The sequence below is a fragment of the Staurois parvus genome, unplaced genomic scaffold (genome assembly GCF_062004578.1).
Source record: "Staurois parvus isolate SC_StPar_1 unplaced genomic scaffold, SC_StPar_1.0 ptg000020l, whole genome shotgun sequence".
Lineage (NCBI taxonomy): Eukaryota > Metazoa > Chordata > Amphibia > Anura > Ranidae > Staurois > Staurois parvus.
In genome coordinates, this window is record NW_028317816.1 from 9,716,280 (window position 1) to 9,740,792 (window position 24,513).

Genomic DNA, 24,513 nt, shown 5'->3' on the forward strand with positions numbered 1-24,513 from the left:
CTTAACAAGGGAGCGCGCTTCCACCCTCAGAGGTTAGTGTATGCTCTGAAACACGTCGCTATGCATGCTGGTCTTTGACATCATCACGCCGACGTTGCGCCTCAACGTGTGTTCCAGATGCCATCTTTAGGAGACTCCACATGCCGGCTGGCTTTTCTTTTCCTGTTACCACGATTCCCTGAGCGCAGACGTGGCTGTCATAGCCAGGACACAGCCATCTCTCCACCTCTATGAGAATGCACCTTATGAGCCTGTTTTATCACAAATAAATGTGAGTTGTCCTGCATTTGGCACCTATTAAATAGTGGTTTATACTGCACTTAGTGGCACTTCTTTTCTTCTTCAGAGAATAAGCAGTAGTTCACGTTTTGAGTGAATTTCCATTTTAAGTCTGCCCACATTATAGTCAATCATGCTAATTGTGAGAACACCCAGTTTGGCAAACTTTTCTTGATAAACATTTGGACCTATGTATTGGCAAATGTACAAAATATCAGTATTTCACATAGTAATAAAGTTTGGCTTTTAAATAACTTGTTTCCCATGAGGATAATCATTTGATCATTTTGTTACAGTTTAATTATCCTCTAGAAGCTGCTTTTGTAGAATCTTTTCTTTAGTTTTCATTCATGGATGGAGGACTTAATTCCCATGGTCCATACTAGAGGACTATCAGTTTCCACTGTGACAATGCCACTGCCATCGTAGGTATTTGAGGTGCTAACCAATGTTCCAAATGCCAGCACTCCGGCAGCTGAAAAGAAAGAGGTAAAAAAATGGTTACTGCCTGGAATTCTGAATATTTTCTGCACAGCACTATTGTCCAAGTAACGCATGCCATCCCATCTAACAATATACATGCAGTGAGGCTGTTGTAACCCCCTTATCTCTGAAGGTTCTCATTCATCCAGACCATATTATACCTAGTATCTTCTATGCACATGCACCGTGAGATGGGATAGTAACAGTACAACTTGGCAGTCAATTTACCTCAATGTTCCCCCAATTTTCTGTTTTCAGAATGTTAATATTTTCAGCCAAAAATCCAATAATGTATAATCTAATAATCAATGCATGCTGAAAAATTATAATAAATTAGCCATAATTACCAAAGCGATTGGTAATTTATTAGTTTGAAAATACAAGTTTTTATAGCAGTTCTGTATTTTAGTCACTAGATGGCAAAATTGACTTATTTTTGTGAACCTTACATCTTTTAAAAGAAATACTTAGAACATTGGAGCAGACAATGGAGCCCAAAATTTCCCAAAGTATCCCTGCGATTGTACTCTATGGAACCTTTTATGAGTACACTGATCTTTATGATATCGCTGTCTGATCTAAGACTGATAAAAAAGAACATGCCTTGATAAATTCTTATTTTATATTAGGACTTTTCTGTATTCTCGCAGCACGTTATTTTATAAAGCGCAGAAGGAAAAACTGTGTCTTTTCATTTTCTGAGGAAAAAAATAGGTGTATAACACAAAAAAGTAATAACATAAAGGTCATATTTCATGCATCATAGAATGATCAGGAAAAAAAAAAAAACTACCTATTCATAGAAGGTCAAAAGTACAAAAGTACTGCAAGTCACAGCACTTAAGAGAAAAAAAAATAGTAATTCATATGGCAATACTATAACTGTTCCTTTATTATGATTTCCCCATGTTTCTTATATTGCCCAATGTTATACTGTATTTTCAAAAATTCATTGTCTGTACAAAGGGCTGAATTACCATCATCATCATGCACTGCAAAAGGGATACACTGATATGTATACTGTGTATATACACTGCTCAAAAAATTAGGAACACTTTGAAAACACATCATGCTGGATATCTATACTGATATGGACTGGGTAATGTGTTGGGATGTTAAGGATACCCCATCGTTTGATGGAAATGAAAATGATCAACCTACAGAGGACTTAATTCAAAGACACTCAAAAATCAAAGTGAAAAAATGATGCAGCAGGCTAGTCCATTTTGCTTTCTTTGTATCCCGGACAATTCTTTTGTCAGTTATGGCTGCAATCTTTCTTGGTCTACCTGACCATGACTTGGTATCAAGAGATCCCCGAACTTTCCACTTCTTAATAGGTGATTTAATAGTACTGATTAGCATATTCAAGGCTTTGGACATCTTTTTATGTCCTTTTCCATCTTTATAAAGTTCCACTACCTTGTTACCCAGGACTTTTGACAGTTCTTTTCTGATCCCCATGGCTCAGTATCTAGCCTAGTCAGTGCTTCCATGTAAGAGCTAACAAACCCATTGATTATTTATACACTGACACCAATTGCAATTTAAAAAGCCACAGATGTGGAACATTAACCTCTAATTGGTATTTTAACCCGTGTGTGTCACCTTGTGTGTCTGGACCAAGGCCAAACATTCCAGGGTATGTAAACTTTTGATCATGGCCATTTGGGTGATTTCTGTTATCATTATGATTTAAAAAGCCAAACAACTATTTGATAGGAAATAGCTTCCTATGATCATCATCCTTCAATGAAAGAGCATTTTTTGGCATCATCAGTCATATTTTCAATATCAATGCCACAATTTCTGCCAGGGTATACAAACTTTTGAGCACAGATGTGTGTGAGTGTGTATGTATGTATGTATATATATATATTTCATTCAATAGCACTCTGCTTTATAAATGTAAGGCCATTTATTAACCACTTGAGTCCCAGGCACAATTTTATAACAGCACTGACACTCAGCACCTCCTGTGGGCCCTCGCAAGCACCAGCACTAGAAACCGTCAGCTGCCAGTGACGACTGGGACCCATCGCTATGCCCAGAAGCTGAATCTTTCAGCCCCTGGGATTCCAGTCTTGCTACACAGCACTCCAAATAGCACTAAACATATGGTTTCCACATTGTGTTTACACTAAAGATGATATTTCTGTTGCAACAATTATGTTGGATGATCTGGATGACATTTGCGTTTGCTATGCAAGCATCAAATGCTCACGTAAGTGAATGCTATATCTTTTGTATTTTTAGCAATTACAAACCTGCGAAAGCATTGCTGTGTTACTTTGTCAATCCAACTTAATATTTTATTGTCTTGCTGACCAAAAACGCAAACGGTTTTCTTTCCCCTGCTTGTGTTGCAATGCAGGGTCAAAGGGGGAATAAAGATCTTCAAAAGTAAAATGCAAATGTTCACTTTAAGCTTTATCAGTCCACTATGTTACATAAACAATGCACTAATATGGCTAAGAAAAATGACAGAAAATACAGTTTCTTTTTAACAATAAAAGTTTTTTAAACATTTTATGTACAAAACATGTACAAAGAATTGGCATATACTACAAGATATGATAAGAGGATATATCATCAACCATGCCAGAGGGTCAGGGCAGGGCCTGGGGTAACCCAAATTTGTGAGGGAATAACTGTACAGGATGTGGGGGTGAGAAAGGCTCAAATTTTCCTGTATACTAGGTTAAGCTGTAAAGTAGGAAATAAAATAAAAAAATATAAAATCAAATAATAAAGCAGAAAGAAGGTTTGCAGTGGAAAGGAAGCTAAATTGATGTGGGAAAGGAAAAGGTAGTGCTGGTTAGTCTCTGAAAGGAGTAGCCTTTCATCCAAATACATAGGGTACTGATTGGCAATCTTATAGAAGATTTCTGAAGCGGTCAGAGCTAATATAAGCTATCCAGATACTTCAGGTTGAGATTATATTGGTCATATTTATCATGCAATCAAGCCGTTGGTTCCCCCTTTTGCTGCAAACAAATGATTTTGGAGTTCCATTCCTTGACAGGAGGAGGATGGGCAGATCTTTAGTGTCTAGGTATCATAATTCTAGCAGCTAGAAAAAAGCGAAGACCTTTATTGGCAATAGGAATCAAGACCCACACAGGAGGGCAATTTCTGATGTCCCAGAGATGCTGAGGTTCATCACCTGTTCATATATTGTGAAAATCAAAATCGGAAGGCAGGACCACCAAATGTGCAACAAGGTCCCCCCTTCTTTCATGAAGCACCATGAGCAGTAAGAATCAGAAGGGAATTTTTATTTTGTATGAGGAAGAGACATTTACAGTGTGTCAATACAATCAACTACTACCCTGCCCTCTAGTTTTCCCTGCCACACCCCTATATCTTTCCTTCCCTGCACACCTTCTTCATGTTTTATTCTTCTTTTCCATTCCATTCTTTTTCTATTCTTCTGTGGTGAGAGAAGCCAAGGGCTGGGATGAAGGGGTTGGTCTGTGGTTATAGTGGTGAGAGGTTCCAGATGACCAGCACATAATATTGTGGAAATAGGGAAAAATGTCCCCACTTGTCCACTTCAAAAGAGAGGTTGCATGGAAGCCTGGAGTGAAAGCTGGGTTTCTCAATATATGGGTCATGGGGCCTGAATAAGAGAAAAAATTGGTCCTTTTAAGTAATGAGTCCCACACCCACAGGAGAGGAGATAAATAGATTGGAGGGGCAGAACAGGAGGGACAATCTTGTAGATGTGTCCAAGGTAAAGCCTTTTATTAAATTTCCAAGAGGTGAAGGCCCAGACCCTTGATTGTTTGTGGTGAACTAGGACATCAAAGTGCAGATGATGGTAGATTGAGCAACATGTAATGAAGCAGGGCGAATCGTAGCTTAATAAACGTTTTATAGGAGGAGTTTGGAATATACAGTATGTAAAATGTGTGGCAACATGTCCATTCCGAAAAGGGTGAAGCATTTAAGCCTATAGTGCTTTTTCTGTGACCATTCTTTAAGTCTTTTTAATGCATTTTGCAGAAGGGGTGCTTCTTGAAAAATCTCCAGGTATATGGACCCCTATTTGACCAAGCCAGTGGCCCATTAAACGGGAAGAAAATGTATTCTTAATTTTTTTTTTTCATTTCTAACAAAAATGAAGGGAAACAAAAAAATGCATGAATCTAAATTCTCTACCAAATTAAAGCCCTATCTTTTTATTTGAGTATTATACATTAGGGTGGACTACAAATGCTAAAAAGGTATACTGTGCAGAACTGAGACATTGCTGAAATGAAAAAAAAAAATGCTCTGGGACTTAGGACTGCTGCTTTTTAAACCAGCCCTATAGAGTAACTGAAAAATAAAGTCACCTAAAGTCCTGATGGGTTCAGGAAAATCTTCCCTTCTAATGCCCTTTTTTTAGGTTCACTTCACACCTACGCATTGCCCTAACAGACAAAGTAACACAAACACCATGCATTTTGAACGCCACCTCAATGTTGTAGTGCACAGCCCTGGAGAAAATAGTGCAGGTACATTTTCTGGCCTGTTTTGGTGCTTTGGTGCACTTTGGTGCAATGGCAGCACATTTAAATAGCTGGCCTACCTTAACGCATCACACTGCACAGATGTGAATAGGGCCTTAGTGAGACATTGATGTGAAGTGTGTGTTTACAGTTGGATTTTCCACATTAGCGCAGGTTCCCCTGATTCAAAGCCAATCTTTTTAAAATTAAAATAAAAAAAGAGGTCTATCTCCTTGGAATCCCCCACTGATGCTCTCCACTCATCCCTTTCTGCGTGTGCCCATTGGCAAGCTGTTTGCTATGAGGGCACATGTACAGGTGCACTCCCGAGTCGGGCTGCATGCCTAAATAGACACACACAGCGCAGCTTGGCCCTGTCCCCACTCAGGTTTTGACAGCAGCAGGAGCCAATGGCTCCCACTGCTTTCAGTGAAGCCTGTGAGAGCAGGGAGAGAGGAGAGAAGAAAAGTAGAGAGGGGCGCCAAACTAAATGCAGTATTAAAAGGTTATTTTATTGAGCAAGGTAACTGAGGTAACTCACTAGATAACAATGGAGAAAAGGCATGTATCTTGGGATGGACGTCGTCCTTCAAAGGTCCCGGAGGCTGGTGGAGAGGGTAGAATACCATCTAGGAGCCAAGGCTGTGGGGGCCTGGTCTCCCGGTTCCACGCTGGTAGCATCCAGCAGCTATGATAGAAACCATGCTGGAACGCAAATGGCGGCCAGGCAGACGTGACATCACCACGTGAGCGTAATGCCGCAAGAGGGGACGGTAACGTGCTTTGAAGTGTCAGCTTCTTCGTCAGGTCTAGTTTCTATCACAGCTGCTGGATGCTACCAGCATGGAATTGGGAGACCAGGCCCCCACAGCATCCTTGGCTCCTAGATGGTATTCTACCCTCTCCACCAGCTTCCGGGACCTTTGAAGGACGATGTCCATCCCGAGATACATGCTTTTCTCCATTGTTATCTAGTGAGTTACCTCAGTTACCTTGCTCAATAAAATAACCTTTTAATACTGCACTTAGTTTGGCGCCCTTCTCTCCTTTTCTTCTCCATGCACAGAGTTCAGCTTTACTCTTAGGGTGCTGCCTCCTGATATTGCTGATTACAATATACTCCTCATTGGAAAACTGTATAATACGGACTACTCCCCTACAATTCTGGACTTTTAGTTCTTCCTTTCTCTCAAGCACCAATGTTTTAATTTTTTGTTAGAGAGGAGAGAAGCTCTGCAGACGGACACAGCACTGGTTCAATGTAGGACTCAGGTAAGTGTTTAGGGAGCAAGGGGTGGGGGATGCACAGCTAGTGGGTAGTTTTATTTTACCTTACTGCATAGAATACATTAAGGTAAAAAAAATCTTTTGACTTTAGAACCACTTTAATACCATTCAATTTTCAAAGTGAACATTTTCTACTCTTTTCTACTACTTTTCTACATACCCACAACAGTGATCTTTACTGAGGCTAGCCTGAAATGAATAGAGACTGTGATGCATATTTTTCAGTACAACAGAGTTTTTTGGAATATTTCAGCCAGAACCTGTGCCATGACAGCTGCACTGTAAGGATCTCCAGGCACTGCTGTAGTAGGCATCTGGAGGCAGGGGCAGACTGACAAATCATGGGGCCCCCGGGCAATAGGGGATCATGGGGCCCCTGTGTCATTGCCCACACTCAAAGCACACCCAAAAAAGCCTATAAAAAGGTACCAGGGGCATTTCATGGGGCCCCCTACTGACCCCGGGCCCTCGGGCAGTGCCAGTGTGCTCGAATGGTCAGTCCACCCCTGTCTGGGGGCTATAGTCAGTGTGCTGGTGCAGGGAAAGAAGCAGCAAAGAATAAGTTCACTAAAAATATATACACATCCTTCAAAAACCCACTGCTTTTCTGTGCTTTTCAGAGGACATCTACAGTCTTTTTATGCAATAGAGATCAACTTAATTAAAACATTCTTGTCAAAGTATGGTAATCTATTAAAAACTGCTTTTGTGTTGTGATTATCTCTGCACATAGGTGCAGCTTTTGTGACCATTTCTGATTGAAATCAAGACTTATTGCATTAATGAATAGTAGGCAAGGACCAGATGATCTAGGCTGCGAGTTAAGGAACAACAATATTCTATTTTTGGCAAGGAAGTGATATATTTTAATTCAAAATAATAATGTGATCTGGCAATGTGTAGGTTCACATTAATGAATTTTGAGTTACACTCATAACAATTCTTAGTTTGTCCAACTGAAGACTAAGCTGTATGATAAGACCAGATTCAATCCTGTGGTGACGTACTGAGTTTTTAAAAACAATGGTCTTTTTGTAGCACAACTGAAAGCTGAAATAGTAGAATAACTGAAAAGGAGACTACAGCTCCGCCTACTGACTCAAAAGAAGAACACAAAAGATTATTATGCAATAGTTTATAGCTATCTGATTAAAAGAAAAAAATTATTTTGCTGCCTGCCTTAAAAAAAACTAAACTAATATGCATTCCTGTTACCTTAATTGATTTTAAAATGTATGTATTGTGAAAATTTTTCCTGTACACTATTGAAAAACATAATGAACCATAGTATGATTATAATTATAATACACCTTATTTTGTGTACATTCAGTGCTATGTTTGAAAAATATTTACCTATCCTTTAACCAATTAACTCTACAGCACTGAAAAGCACTAATTACCAAAAGTAGTAAGCACACTACATGGTACTTCACCCCTGGCTTTGAACGTACACAGTACAAGGAAACATATCTTTATGTTGATCCTCAGGCCTCATTAAAGCTGTACAAAGTGGATTAATGTTTTAAATATGCGGATTCAGCACAGAAGACTCTTTACTGTTTAGATAAATCCATCTTGTGGCCTAATTTATTATCCTGAGGTCTGCACAGTCAGCAGTAGCGGTCCATGAAGATGTTTTATCAAATATTATCCAGGTGCAAGCTGCGTGCTACAAAACTGCAGGGCAAAGCTACATTAAACATTATGCTGGCTGAAATGGTAATACTAAGAATATACGTAAGGACAATGAACTGTGGGAGCTGGATACAGGAAACCTGTACCAATTCCCTGTGGCTTATATTCCAGATGGTACACTGAAGTTTGAAGTTAATTTCTTCATTTTCAGGCCATTTAAATCTAATGTGTGACTCTGCTTTTTGTGACAAATTTGATGCTATAACTAATGGTGGTAAATGTAGTATTTGCTGCATATCTTAAGCTATAATTCCTGAAAAAGTTTTTGAAGTAATTTGTTTAACAGGAATAGTTCAATTATATCTGCTAGTTATGTTGTTTCTCTACAATGGAATACCACTGTTGGCTTGAGTCCACACTGGGATACTCACATGAATCAATATTTCAATTTTTCAGAAATAATTGAATTAGTGAAAAAAAACACTTTAAAGCCTATCTCCAGAGTAATGAAATATGCTCGGTTGCTGTGGGGCTGCCCCGGCACTGCAAAGGTTAAGGACTTGAAAGGTCTAGGGAACAGGAAAAGGAATTTTACTTACTTAATCCTCCACTGTCCCAGCAAACAGTGCTCCCCTACAGTGAACTCTTCCTCAGCATCTGCACATTCAATGCATGCCTTTGAGCCCTGCATCAGTTTTGATGATCTTAGAGGGTATTCGATTGCTGGAGCATAGAGAAAAAGAAGCTGCAGAGACCAGTTTTGCAACATAGGGAAGCTGGTTGAAGTGGAGCATTGGGTAGGTAAACCAAACCAAAGCAAAGGCATGCATTAAATGTACAGATGCTGAGGAAGAGTTCACTGCTGGAATGTAGGGGATCACTGTTTGTTGGGACAGTGGAGGATTAAGTAAGTAAAACTTTACAGCCTATCTCCTGAGTAATGAAATATTCTCCATTGCTGTGGGGCTGCCCCGGCAGTGCAACGGTTAAGGACTTGAAATGTCTAGGGAACAGGAAAAGCAGTTTTACAAACAGTGCTCCCCTACATTCCAGCAGTGAACTCTTACTCAGCATCTGTACATTCAATACATGCCTTCGGTTTGGTTTACCTACCCAATGCTCCACTTCAACAAGCTTCCATATGTTGCAAAACTGGTCCTTGGAGCTTCTTTTTCTCTATGCTCCAGCGATCGAATGCCCTCTAAATCATCAAAACTGATGCAGGGCTTAAAGGCATGCATTGAATGTACAGATACTCAAGAAGAGTTCACTGTAGGGGAGCACTGTTTGCTGGGACAGTGGAGGATTAAGTAAATAAAACTCCTTTTCCTGTTCCCTACACCTTTCAAGTCCTTAGCCCTTGCAGTGCTGGGGCAGCCCCCAGCAATGGAGGATATTTCATTACTCAGGAGTTAGGCTTTATAGTGCTTTTTCACTAATTTGGTTATTTTTGAAAAACTGAAATATTGATTCATCTAAGTAGTCCAGTGTGGACTCAAGCCAACAGCGGTATTCCATTGTAGACAAACAATATAACTAGCAGATATAATTGAACTATTCCTATTAAACTAATTACTTCAAAAACCTTTTGCAGGAATTATAGCTTAAGATAAGCAGCAAATACTAAATTTACTAAATGGGAGGATATTTACCTTCTCAGGAGTTTAGCTTTAAATCAAACATGTAGCAAAGGAAAAATAAATTTTCACTTTCACTGGTTAGCAGGCACCTCCAAGTGTCTTCACATTTGACCTCCTTTTTGAGAAAATTTGTATCACTACATGTTGTGTCTTCTGCATAGGAAGGAAAAATTTCCTAAATGCAGTACAGAGTTTTTAAACTATTCCCTATTCCATCCAAAACTGAAACTAAAGTTTGGCTATAGATATACTTTAATCATAAAACCACAACTAATCATCAAACATCAAGAAAAGCTTTACAAAGATTGGTCTTTAAACATAGTATGAATGTCACTGGTAATAAAGAAGTAATATGCTTGTGTTTATTTCACAGATGACAAGACATTTTATGATGTGATCATACACAACAGAAGATCATACACTAGCATATCTAATGCCAGATAAATAAAGTAATTTACCAAAATGATTCTAACTTGTGTTTGTAGTTTACTTATGATAAAATTATGAAGAACGATTTAATATTAATTTTGTGGTTGCTGTTTGGTAGTTACAAGCAATGGGCAAAAAGGGCAGCACAGTGGCTAAATGGTTAGCACTGCAGCCTGGCAGTACTAGGGTCGTTGGTTCGCATCCCAACCACGGCACCACCTGCCTGGAGTTTGCATGTTCTCCCTGTGCCTGCGTGGGTTTCCTCTAGGTACTCCAGTTTCCTCCCACACTCCAAAGACATGCTGGTAGGTTAATTGGATCCTGTCTAAATTGGCCTTTGTATATGAATGTGAGTTAGGAACCTTAGATTGTACGCCCCTTGAGGGTTAGGGACTGGTGTGAATGTACAATATATATGTAAAGCGCTGCGTAAATTGATGGCGCTATAGAAGTACCTGAAATAAATAAATAAATCATTACTAATGTGTAATCCTTTTATTAGAGTCTAATATGAGCAATACCTGCTCACGTAATACACACTATAGTAGCTGTTCACTATGTTTCACTACAGGCTACCAATAGCCCACATGGTACCATGACTCTGGACAGATTTCAGTAATATATATTTTTTTTCAGATATGATAGCCAAACCTTGTAAACTACAAAAAAAACTTAGGACAAGCTTGAGTTCTGCTTATTTGTTCATTTAATTCAAATGCCCAGTTACTTCCAGCTATATTCAAACAGCTAGATGCCTTGCATTGTGCATGGGCAGCACAGCATTGCTTCTTAAGCACTATGTAAGCATCCAGAAATTCTCCCTGTGCCAGAATGAAAGCATAGAACATGACTGAGATGGTTAATAAAATTGAAATAAAAGTAGAGATGCTACCCATTGCAGCTAATCAGCTTTTATGTAGTATTCTTTGACATGCATTACGACAATCAGGAATAATTGGTTACTATGGACAATTTTCTTAGAGCCTCAGTATCATAAAATGGCCTCTGTGTACTGCATGTAAGGGAGAGGAGTAGGCAATCAGCTTCATGTTTGCTTTGGAGTTCCTTTTATGCTAGCCCAGGGACATATTTTCAAACAATACGATAAAGATTTATGTATCTCCTACTATAATCTTTCCATATCTAGGTAATGAATGATGTTCAACAAGCATTTCTGATTAAATATCTGTAGCACTGGCCAGAGGCATCTTTCAGCATGCATAATGGAACATTACCGTCATTTAAGATTCTAAAGTTATTTGCCTGTCTTGGGAATGACAAAAATACATATCTGTCAACATATGTTGCTTGGGGGCCTTTGGAGAACTGGCATGCATCGGATTCAAAGACTGGAAGTGATAACTCTTGATACAACATTATGGCCATTCTAAAGGCTAATAGGTATTGTCAAAAAAGGATAAGGGGAACTGCCCTGCTAAGAGGGACATGTACCAATCCAAAATGTTTTTTTTAAATATTACAGCATGGAGAGGGCGCTCCTTTTACTGTGAATTCGATGGCAATATTGGAAAAACACCACTCCATTAAATTCTATGCTTGGGAGATGCCTTTAAGCTTTATGTAACATTAGGAAACCATACAATTTTCACAGACATTGCCAGTGTCACTGTATTCCGGCATCACATATTTTCGATGTGTAATTGATATTTAATCCAAGCAACAATTTAAAATTTAAAAATATCAACAGAACTCCTTTCCGATTCATTACACCATTTCAAAATATGGGTTTTTGGTACAGCACCTACATTTTTTACCCTGCGGTAACAGGTCTGAATTGAATGGTGGAAGTAGCCAATATAGACCTAAAGGCTATAGGAAAGTATACTCTGAAAGAAAATAAAGCTAAAGCCCTTAACTCAGGAGAATTTGGCCAGTGACACTACAGTTTAATAATGCTGTTGTGAGCTGTGTTTTTTTTAGGCTTTTTGTGTATTTTTGTAAAGCATGTTTACATATTTACATTTCTTTAACCACTTCCCATCCAACCCATGTATATAAACACCTGGACGGGAGCAGTGCAGGAGCGGGTGGCCGTTTATAAATGTCCTCCCGCTTCCCTGCCTGTCAGCGCTCCCTAGGAGTGCGCGGCACCTCTGGACACAGCAGAACACTGATCGCTGTACGGGACCTCTGTGTAAGGTCCCGTTTCATGTGATCCCTGATTGGCCTATCAGTGATGACAGTGAAGAAGATGTCACTTCCTGACATCATTGCTTACTACTTGTGAAATCTATGAATGATCACAGAGGTCACATGGTACAAGGCTATTCACAACAGCCTTGTACCATGTGACAAGCTGTAACCAATCATGGGTCTCACAGTATTTCTCAATGGCTGCAAGAATGCAGTCAGAGAGAAGGAGAAATTATTGCTTTTACAGCATTTATGGGTGTAAAAGCAATCAGTGTAAAAAAAAATCTTCATCACCCCCCCACAAGTAGTACAGTGTCACTATGGTGACACTGTACTGCTAGGGTGACAGTATGTTAAGGAAAAAAAACCCATAAATAATAATATAAAAAAAAATAAAAATGTAAAAATGTTTTTGAAAAATTATACTTTTTGGTTATAAACTAATTTGGGTTATTTTGTTTTTACTAAAAAGATAGATGAATACATTTTGGCCAATATTTATGAAGAAAGATTATTTATTTGCAAAATGTTTTAAGAAAAACACTTTTTTTTCAAAATGTTTGGACTTTTTCATTTATATAGCAAAAAAATAAAAATCCCAGTGGTGAATAAATAACACCAAAATAAAGTTTTATCTGTCTCAATAAAATGCTAAAAAATTCATATGGGTACAGTGTTGCATGACCGTGCAATTCAAAGTGTGACAGCACTGAAAGCTGAAAATTGGCCTGGATAAGAAGGGGCCAGAGGGTGAAAGTGTCCGGACTTGAAGTGGTTAAATGATATTTTTTTTTCCCTAGTAAGCCTGTCCCTGCCCTGGTCAAACAAATACATTAAGATATCACAGATTATATAGCTGTGTACAATTTTCCAACAGCAGAGTATTTTTAATGATGGAGAATTGTCAGAAATGTACTAGAGTGTCAAACTCCATTTCATCAGCTTTTTGGTTGCTCTCAAAGAGCCAGTTGTATCTGTAAGACTATATAAATGTATCTACTCTTTATCATAATAAATAATTGCCTCTGAATTTGATTATTACTGATTTTAGTAATAACTGAAGACTAAAGCTGTGAAGGGCAGGTGCAGACCGGCACAGAGTCCCCTCACACTCCTGTAGTAGTATAGAACCATGCCAATCCTGGAGCAGGGGCGGACTGACTACTCATGGGGCCCCCAGGCAATAGGGGATCATGGGGCCCCTGTGTCCTTGCCTAAACTCAAAAAAGCCTATGAAAAAGGTACCAGGGGCATCTCATGGGGCCCCTACTGACCCTGGGCCCTCGGGCAGTGCCCGAGTTTCCAAATGGTCAGTCCGCCCCTGTCCTGGAGCGATGTCATATCTGTAGGCAATTGCAGCTACACATAGGGCCTGTGCATTGCCTTGCAATATACACTGTATAGTGACATTTTGGAGCCTGGACTGGTCTATGCTGTTGGGGATGATACTGGCATCTTGTGCCTAATTAGTACATTACTGGATGTTCATCATACCTGGTGCAGTTATGCACCTACTGAATGTGAGTGCATTTCTTATGTTTGTTGTGCAATAAAAGTTTTTAAAGGATAAAGCACTACGTTGAGCTTTTGTTTATGAGGAATACGGCTGAGCCTGAGGCGGTTATCTAGAGGGAGCATTCTTTGGAGTTATTATTCAGCAATTTGATCTTCAGAGTCCATACATTTGGGACTAAAAGTGCAGTTAGACCAAAGCATTGTAAAATGTGAGGTCACACTGCTGGAGGTGAGCAGATTTATGGTGGAGGATGTTTTGCATTGGAATTCTGTAACAGATGCACACGATGGTCATTATCTCAAGGAGAGGACACAGGAGAACACTTAATTGACTTTAATTAATTAATATCTTTTTTTGGAATATTTTTCTTTGAAGTCACATAATCTCTGTTTTTTTATATCACTGTTCTACATCTACAACATGTTCCAAATTATTATGCAAATTATATTTTTCTCATTTACCTAAATAATTGATGTAAATAACAGTCAGCATAATTCTCATGTTATCAACTATTAAGTGTACAGTTCACATTTTATTGAACAAACCTCCTAATAACAACAGTATTTTTTTTAAACATAAAACACTTACAATGCACTGTTCCAAATTATTACGCACAGTAAGTTTCAAAACACTTTATAGGTTGTAAAGAACTGAAAATTGTCATTTGTTGTGTTTGCAGCATATTTACTGAAATCAAAAGCTATTTCAATCAAACTTTTTAAACATTTTAACAGGTCACGTTACATTGTAACATAGGACCCCTTATTTGATAGCAGCTTCACAAGTCTTGCATCCATTGAACTTGTGCGTTTTTGGACAGTTTCTGCTTGAATTTGTTTGCAAGATGTCAGAATAGCCTCCCAGAGCTGCTGTTTGGAGCATCCTCAAGCAAAAGATCTATGAGGGTGGGAGGCAGTTTACATCCAAAGGTTCTCAATAGGATTGAGGTCAGGGAAGGATGGAGGCCAAACCATGACTTTTTCATACCTCGTCCATGGTTTTTATTTTTTGCGCTATAAAAATAAAAGACCTACAATTTTGGAAAAAAAATATATTTTTGACTTTTTGCTATTAAACATGTCCAGTAATAAAAATTACAAAAAAAAATAAAATTTTGTTATAAATTTAGACCAAAATGTATTCTGCTGCATTTCTTTGCTAAAAAAAATACCAATACATGTAAATTAATTGGTTTACCTGAAAGTTATAGCCTCTACAAATGATGCTATAGATACTGGAATTTTTTTTCATTACTGGCATATAAAAAATAAATTTCCAGTATCTATACAATACTGGAATTTTTTTTTAATACTATTAATGGCGGTGATCAGCGACTTATAGCAGGACTGAGGCGGACATTCTAACACTGGGGGGGAACTGACTGTCACTGACATCCCCAGTGACACCAATACAGTGATCAGTGCTAATAAAAAGCACTGACACTGTACTAATGACACTGGGCAGGAAGGGGTTAAAATCTGGGGCGATTAAAGGGTTAACTGCATGCTGTGCTGTGTTTTACGGTGTGCTTTACTGTGTAAGCACATTGCTTTGAATTGCTCTGCTATGCAGAGCAATACAAAGCAATGTATAGGAGCCAACAGGAGAGAGATCTGTATTGTTTACATACAGGTGTCTCCCCCGTCGGTGATACATGGCGATCGCCAGGTGCCGGCAGGGAAGCACCGGCTGGGACCCGGTGATCAACAGGTGAGGCCACCAATGGCGGCACAGGTAGGGCTCGTGCACGCCCCTTACCCGGAAATGCAAAATCACGTGTATATACGTGATTTTGCACAGCCATGCTGCCCTGTAGCAGTATTTCTGCTATAGTGCAGTGGGAAAGCGGTTAATCAAATATCCTCTTTTTGGCCCTTCTAAGCCATCTGACCAAAGTACAAAAGCAAGAAAGGTCATTATTAGCAGTTGGTTGGTGTCAAGACATATGCATTAATTAGCTATGTCTGTAAATTATGAACAAACTGGATTTGCCTCAGATCCATGTGAGTCTCGAATACAAATGTCCTTTCTATTTACAAACCAAAGAAATGTAATATGTTTTTCCAATTATATACAAAAAATCACAAAGGTTGTACAAAAAAGTCCAGTGAGATTAAAAAGCAGGAGATTTTATCTATGGTTTGACGTTACTATGAAGCTGTGCAGCCACTTTAGTAAAATCATTAAATATTGCAAATTAACATTATTTATGTTCTTTTTAAAAAAGGAGAGAACTTAAAATGCACATTAGCAGTTCTTGCGTACAATATAAGAGGTCCTTTAGACATGCATCTTTGCCCATCATTTCCATTCCATTATATTGATTAATGACACACTTCACAGATCAGAGCTGTAAGCAGCCAATCAAAAAGATAGCAGCAGCTGTGTTACTCATATGAAGTGAAGAGTTCTTTATTCAGGAACAGAACACAGACACCTCTCACTGCTATGTAGAAGGATGACTGGGCACACGCCACAGCAAAACACAAAGGGCTCAGTTTCATTCATTACCTTGTGGTTGGTTTACTTCCATGTGCAGCAGCATAGCACTTTTTTGGACAAGCAGCTTGTTGTATCTTAAAACATGTAGGTCAACTGGAAAAAATAATAAATGCACAAAAACATATGTATCCCAGTATATTCGAAAAGTAAATTTACCTGGAAAAATGCCTATTATGTATTTCTTACATAACATATACATGTAAAATGAACGTTCAAAACACAAAAGCATATAAACATGTATTTAGATATCAATGTAATAATGTGCATCAAAAATACTCATAACTACATGCACATAGATGTGAAACGGCCCAAAAATCACCCCATGAGGCAAAGCATTTGGGTCATTGTGTGATCTTTTTTTTTAATATAAATATTTGTTAGTTTTTCTAATACATAATTTGATTGTTCTTTTTACAAAATACCAATAATGCATTATGCAGTGGTTCCTAACCTTTCATCCTGCGTCCTTTTCAGAGTATCAGAGAGATCTGGCATCTTTACCCCATTTTCATGAATGAATGAACAATTTTATGGGTTTCTCTGCATGTAAAATGTGATGGAGTGGCACATATAAATACTGAGAAAAGTAACCCAGTCTATGCAAGGCTGCTATTAGAAACAGCGGGGTTCCATACAGCCAACCTGACAGGGCCCCCCAAAGAAAACAAAGTTTACTATGCTTCAGTTATGAATGAACTCAGTGAGTGATCGGTGCCGATCACTCATTGTGTTTGTTCAGGAAAGAAAAGGCTGGTAAAGGTGAGGAGGGAAGCTAGAAGCACTGCGAGGGTGGTGGCACACAGGGGGGCCTAGGCAGCAGAGGGAAATGCACGGTGCACAGGGAGGGTGATGGGTGAGGCGGGGGGGGAAATTACTGGAAACTATCCCCTGTACGGCTCTCTCTGCAGCAGCTGAAAGCCAGCAGGAGGGAGAGGAGAAAAAGCCAGTTCTCATCTACTGCAGAGAGAGCCATACAGGGGATCGGTTCCAGTAATTACCTCCCCCCACAGTGCCGATCACCCTCCCTGCCTACATCCAATTCACCCAGCTGCCTGGGCCCCCCTAGTGGCTTGGGTTCTGTACAGGACTGGTGTTACGCCCTTATCCATGGCTCTGAGTCTAAGATTACATTTGTAAAATCACTCACAGAAGATCTCACTCCAGAAGCAGAGGGAATGGTTGATTTTTGTTGACTAATTTTCACCTATACCTTGAAGTGCTGGATATTTTTCTTTGCTACAGAAAGCCTAATGGAGTGGCGATGGGAGTGCAAAAAGTGAGTACATGCCAATGAGGTGGGAGAAGCTAAGCGCCCTTTTACTTTGCCATAAATGTGCAAAGGAAAGGGTCCGCATTTTTAAAACTACAACATAAACCAGCCTTCCTCCACCTTTTTAACACAGAGGAACCCTTGAATAACTTTCCACTCTCTGGGAACCCTTGCCAAAAATTATTATATCGACAACTCTTGATACATTAGTGTGATGGTAATTGGGAAGAATGCATCTTGCACCTGTAGTCATTGAGAAGAAATGCCCCCTTACAGATAACTAAAAAAGATTAATGGCGTCAGTGGGAACTTATCTGAGAGGTAGAAATTGCTCCTTGCTGAAGGAACCCCTAACAAACTCTCATCCTAGTTGATGTACCCGACTTAAACTACATGTTAGGTAGCTGATCCACAGACAGTTATGCAATTTGTTTACTAAAATAAAAGGAAAGAAATAAAATTGCCGAATGACTTCATTTTTGCAGTAATATTCCTACATTTTAAATGAAGCAGGCTTCATCTTAAAGCTGTTTTAATAATGGCATACAATTTCAGATCATAGCTGGAATATTATGAGCTGTAGTTATGTTCCTCAGCAAGCCACTTTTGCAAAACAGCAGCACCTTCCCCTTTTGGTGTCTGCAGCAGAAGGGAAAACTTGGCTAGCCGGCGTATGATAAGTGGTTGCAGCATAATCTTGAAATTAGATGGGGGTAAGCTTTAATCAAACATAACTCCATACCAAACAACTGCATTATGTAGCTCTTAAAAGTAAAAGCCATTTTTTATGGCGCCAACAGAAATACAGCTTTTGCTTTTAACACAAATAAGATAAGGGAATGCTGCTGTATTTTTTTTTCACGTTGGTCATACAAGATTTTAATGAAAAAAATGTCTTATCAGAGCAGAGTTTGCTGGCAAGTGGTTTATTATAAGAAACATGGCTGTTCATTTGACAGCTCAGGAGGTGAAAATCCTTCTCACAAGATGACAGCTGATCAAATTCTGACAATGTTTTGAACTCCTGTCAACAATATGTATATAAACATTATCAAATTGTAGTTTTGGCTTCAGAAGGCTACCCCTTTTCCAAGACTTCAGTGCTTTTGCCACTCTTTTAACATTTATTATTACGAGATGGAATGTCAAGTATACAACATGTTATGTCTGCTGCCTAAAACAATTCAAATACAAAGGCTTCTGACTGTTCATTTGGAAATGATCAGGCCCTCAAAGCTGCTTTTACACCTAACATGGACATACATGATGCATTGTGTGGCATATGATCTCCCCATTGGCCTGTGAACCAACCAAGCTTATCTTGGAACAAAAGTTGGATATATATGCTAATCATGCACTATTTTTCTTGCACCAGCCAGAATTTTGTTTATTGGTACTTTTGAAAGAGTTGGGCAGTTTTAGATTTTTATCTAATTTTGAAATTACAGCTGAATTGCAGTTAAAAAAACTTAAATGCACAGTTTGCATCTTGATATTTGTATATGTAGTTTTTCTGTACACAAACTTGAGCTGTATATGCAAAGTTTCTAGTCCCATTACAGGCATCAAACACTGGGAGCAGGCCTCCAGTGGTTGTTGACTGATCCATGGAGTCCAATTCCAAGCAAAAAAAAAAAGAAAAAGGGAAGCACACTCTCCTTTTAAATGTATTTCACTCAATCTGTGATGTTGCTGTCTGCTTCGAGGCAGGCAAGAAGAAGTAGATGCCTGTGACGTCACAGGCTGAAAATGAGACTCTGCAGGCATGCCATGCATCGGCATGGTGTCTTATAGCCTGAAAGCATTCTGACAACCCAACCACAACATTAGGAGCCTGTGGGGGGTGTTGTCACCCAGCCATAGGAAGCGAAAAAAAAAGGGCCAAGTACTAGCAGGATCAACAGCTAATTTTTGCATTTGCCAGTCTTTTCAGTGGTATAATTAAAGCAGAGTTCCAGCCTTTTTTTTTCTCCCTTGAAAGACAATGGTCTCCCTCTTCACAAGCCATTTTGGCAATATATATGTAGATTCTTTTCTCCTAAATACCTTTTATTGGTAATTTCTGTCTCAACAGGCATTCCCTAGGGCTTCTGGGATTTCAGTGTCATCTATCCCAGCAGTCCTAGGGAATGCCTGATACCAAAATCTCTCGTTATTACGAGACCAGAAGTGAAGCGATCGCAGGGATTTCTTCACACTGCGCAGGTGCGAGATTGCTCCTTCTTCACACTGCGGAGGAGCAAAAACGGGAAGTGCATGCTGGGTAGACAGCTGCACAATTTCCTGGAAGAATGTCTGAGCGAGCTTCAGGTGCCCGCTCTTAAGATGACAGCATTCATAATATGAGGGTGCAGTAAGTACATTTATTTTTTATAAGGAAAGCAAAGGATTACAAGTACAGGTGATCTCAACTTGCATTGCCTAAGCTACCACTCTCATGTGGGTGCCTTTAGAAAAAAAAATATTTCAACGGCTGGAACTCCGCTTTAACAGACCACGACCCTGCGCTGCCTTGAAATCTCTCCACTTCTACTTGGTGGAGACTAGGCACCCCTTCCCACACATACACACTCCCATGCAATTACAGTATAATATATTACAACATCTAGGGCTTAGGGAACTTACTGGCAGGCCTGACATTCTCATGTTGGGGCCATAGGTATGCAAATGCATATTCCTACAGCATGTGCTCTTTGCATACCTGGTCCGGGGAGAAAAGAAACCAGACTAAAAAAGTTATCTAAAAATGGATGAAGCGCTCAGTAATGAGGGTACTAAACATGTTAATACTGAATAAATATAATTGCAAAAATATATAACTTTTTATAAAAGTGACCAGTGCTCAAATGAATAAAATCGTGTTCAAACCAAGCAAACTATCAGTTTGCCACCCAGTGGCTAAAACTGGTGACAAGTGTACATATATCAGGGCCATAAAAAACCAGATAAGCAACTCACATGATCCAAGTACAAAACCCGCGGTTTCCCATATGTTATGGGTGTACTAAAGGAATCAAGATGGGGAAAAACCGGAAGTGTGTCACCAAGCTCCACCCGGAAATGACGTCACTGCGCTCTACGTGTTACACCACGGACACGTGGCTTCTTCAGGATCCTGACATATGGGAAACCGTGGGTTTTGTACTTGGATCATGTGAGTTGCTTATCTGGTTTTTTATTTGAATAAACTGACATATTACACTATGGGAGTTTTTCTCTGCTTATCCTTCCATGGCCCTGATATATATTGCTGAGCCTGTCCATGCCTAATTAATTTTGAGTGGATATCGGTGTGATAGAGGAGGTGGTGTGGAGCCATTGGGACCAGTATTACCAGATGGTAAAGAATATAATCGGTGTGGAACATCATATCAATATATGATTTGTGGCCCTTAGGGGTCGAGTGAATGAGGTGAGGAGGCACTCTAGTCACTGGAGGGTACAAGCACTAGAGTGACCACTTTTTTGAGCACATTTTGAAAGTGGAGGAAGATAAAGCACTTTACACTTTAAAGAGTGTGTTAGTACAAATTTTTGCACTTTATTTGGACTGATAATTTTATTGTTTACCCTAACACTTGTCACTTTGTCCAGTGATTGTTCACTGTGCATGAATTTACGTACATTAATTTATTTATGGTATGTATATGTATTTATATAGTTTATAAAGCACTTGTCACTTTCTATACACATAGTATGTACACTTGTCACCAGTTTTAGCCACTGGGTGGCACACTGATAGTTTGTTTGGTTTGAACATGATTTTATTCATTTGAGCACTAGTCACTTTTATAAAAAGTTATATATTTTTGCAATTATATTTATTCTGTTTTAACATGTTTAGTATCCTCATTGCTGAGCGCTTCATGCATTTTTAGATATCATTTTGTCCCGTGGTATAGGGTTTAGATGATAGCAGCTGGCTTTGTGTAGTTACTCTGTGGAGCGCAGGAGGACATCTTTTTACATTTTTCAGACTAAAAAAGTGCCCAACTTGGCCTACTGTCAGAGCACTATCACTTTTGTCACTGTGTGAAGCACAAAAATTAATGTTCAACTGAACCAGCTGTTCTGCTGAAAAGGAATAGTTTAGGCATCAGATTAGAATGCAAGATATCAAAAATGCAAGAGTGTATCCCTGCAAAACGCAGGCAGGGTATAGTTATTATACTGCCCTTTATAGTCTCAAATAACACACAGATATATAGTTCACAATCTCCCAGTGGGTAGGGTAAGGTGAAAGATCAGATGGATCTCTATTGACCCACGGTGATAGCCAAAAAGGTGATGTATGGTGATATCCAAAACTGGTAAAAGATTGTGCACTCACCAGATGCACAACCAATATGCGCATGTAAGAGATAACCCCTCTCAAGGTATGGTTCCAAGACTCATCAAAGGCAAAGGTCTGGTCAAACTTTACGATGTGGACCCTCAGCTGTCATGCATGGCTCTGTCCCCTATAGCTCTTTACTCTGCAGGTAATTGGAAGCTCACCAGAGAGCCCCAGAAAGAAACAAGGAGGCCAGAATAGCGTGATACCGCTTAAGCATGCGTGCGTTTATTATATCCAGCAACAGGGTATAATAAAAACAATACTGACCAGACAATAAAGTTGGCCGCCGGGACCCCAATGGTGCCGGCGGTGGTAAACGTCACTGTGCCGCAGTTCCCTCTGACGCGTTTCGTGCAACCGCACTTACTCATAGGGGGTATGCTCTGCAGAGGAACTGCGGCACAGTGACGTTTACCACCGCCGGCACCATTGGATGTGCAGCCAACAAATCTGCAGCAAATGCGTGATGCTATTAAGGCAATATGGACCAAAATCTCTGAGGATTGTTTCCAACACCTTATTGAATCTATGCCACAAACAATTAAGGCAGTTCTGAAGGCAAATGTGGATTTAACTTGGTACTAGCATGGTGTACCTAATAAAGTGGCCAGTGAGTGTAGTTTTTCCAGTTTTACACGTGCTCATACCATAATAGCAGGGGACAGAGCCATGCATGACAGCTGAGGGTCCACATCGTAAAGTTTGACCAGACCTTTGCCTTTGATGAGTCTTGGAACCATACCTTGAGAGGGGTTATCTCTTACATGCGCATATTGGTTGTGCATCTGGTGAGTGCACAATCTTTTACCAGTTTTGGATATCACCATACATCACCTTTTTGGCTATCACCGTGTGTCAATAGAGATCCATCTGATCTTTCACCTCACCCTACCCACTGGGAGATTGTGAACTATATATCTGTGTGTTATTTGAGACTATAAAGGGCAGTATAATAACTATACCCTGCCTGCGTTTTGCAGGGATACACTCTTGCATTTTTGATATCTTGCATGTTTTAATAGATAAGCGCTGCACCTTTTTTATATGTGAGTTTCTGGAGGTTTTTTGGTACCTTTTGTGTTCAGCAGCTTTGTTATCTTTAGCGCTCACTTATACCTATTTTTACATCAGATTAGAATAGCTACCTTTAAAAGAAGAATTCAAAAAGCAAAGAGTTGAACGTGTGGTGACCATTGATGCTTGGTGGTTATTTCAGTAGTTGTCCCATTTTTCATAGCTAGGTACCTTTATCAAAGTTTTAGTGTCATATATAATAACACATTAGAATATGTCAGTGCTTGTTTACACTGGTTGGCAGACAAGAACCTGACTTCTAAAATATACACTCACTGACCACTTTTTTAGGTACACCTGTTCAATTACTTGGTAACACAAATTACTAATCAACCAATTACATGGCAGCAACTCAATGCATTTAGGCATCTAGAAGTAGTGAAGATAACTTGCTGAAGTTCAAATCGAGCATCAGAATCAGGAAGAAAGGAAATTTAACCACTTGCCCTCCTGAGGATTTGCCATGAGGGGTGATCAAAGGGTTAACTGCGTGCTGGGTGTGCTTTACTAGGGGGCTGTGCCAGTGTGCTTCACTGTAATCACACTGCTCTGGTTGGCTGTGCACAGCCATCCAGAGAAGTGTGCTCGAGCTGACAGGGAGGAGGGCTGTTAGTAAACAAAGCAGTCCTCCTCCCCATCAGAGATCTTCGGAAATCACCAAATCAGCGAGTAATTACCAGTCGGGACCCGGTGATTGACAGCCGCGGCTGCTCCCTACCTGGAAATGCAAAATCACGTATATATATACGTGATTTTGCGCACCCGTGCCGCCCTGTAGCAGAATTTCTGCTATAGGGCAGACGGGAAGCGGTTAAGTGACTTTGAACATGGCATGGTTGTTGGTGCCAGATGGGCTGGTCTGAATAATTATTATTATAATACAGGATTTATATCGCGCCAACACTTTACAATATAAAGGGAGACAATACAGTTCAATACAAACGGGTTAGGAGGGCCCTGCTCCTTGGAGCTTACAATCTAAGAGGGAGGGGCTGGTGGTACAAAAGGTAATAACAGTGGGGGATGAACTGATAGGAGGAATAGAAGATTCCGTTATTAGCTGAAGGCAGGATAGGCTTCTCTGAAGAGATAGGTTTTCAGAGATCACCTTAAAGTGGGCAGAGTAGGCGATAGTCGGATAGATTGGGGTAGAGCGTTCCATAGGATGGGGGAGGCTCTGGAGAACTCCTGGAGATGAGCATGGGAGGAGGAGACAAGGGAGCTAGAGAGCAGGAGGTTATGGGAGGAGCAGAGAGGACGGTTTGAGTGATATTTGGAGACAAGATTGGTGATGTAATTTGGGGCAGAGTTATAAATGGCTTTATATGTTATTGTTAATGCTTTGAATTTTATTTGTTGGGCAATGGGAAGCCAGTGGAGGGATTGGCAGAGAGGGTTGGCAGATATGAAAT

General features: G+C 39.7%; 1 protein-coding gene across 2 annotated transcripts in view; it reads right to left on the reverse strand.

The window, feature by feature from the left end:
• Window positions 1-260: 260 nt before the first annotated feature.
• The window catches only part of TPK1 (thiamin pyrophosphokinase 1), a 667,330-nt gene continuing 643,077 nt past the window's right edge, over window positions 261-24,513 (reverse strand). For both annotated transcript variants that reach the window (XM_089687337.1, XM_089687330.1), the window contains exon 9: window positions 261-754. In XM_089687337.1, coding sequence (XP_089543463.1) covers window positions 624-754 — 131 coding nt within the window. In that variant the 3' untranslated portion in view covers window positions 261-623. The remainder of the gene's footprint in view (window positions 755-24,513) is intronic.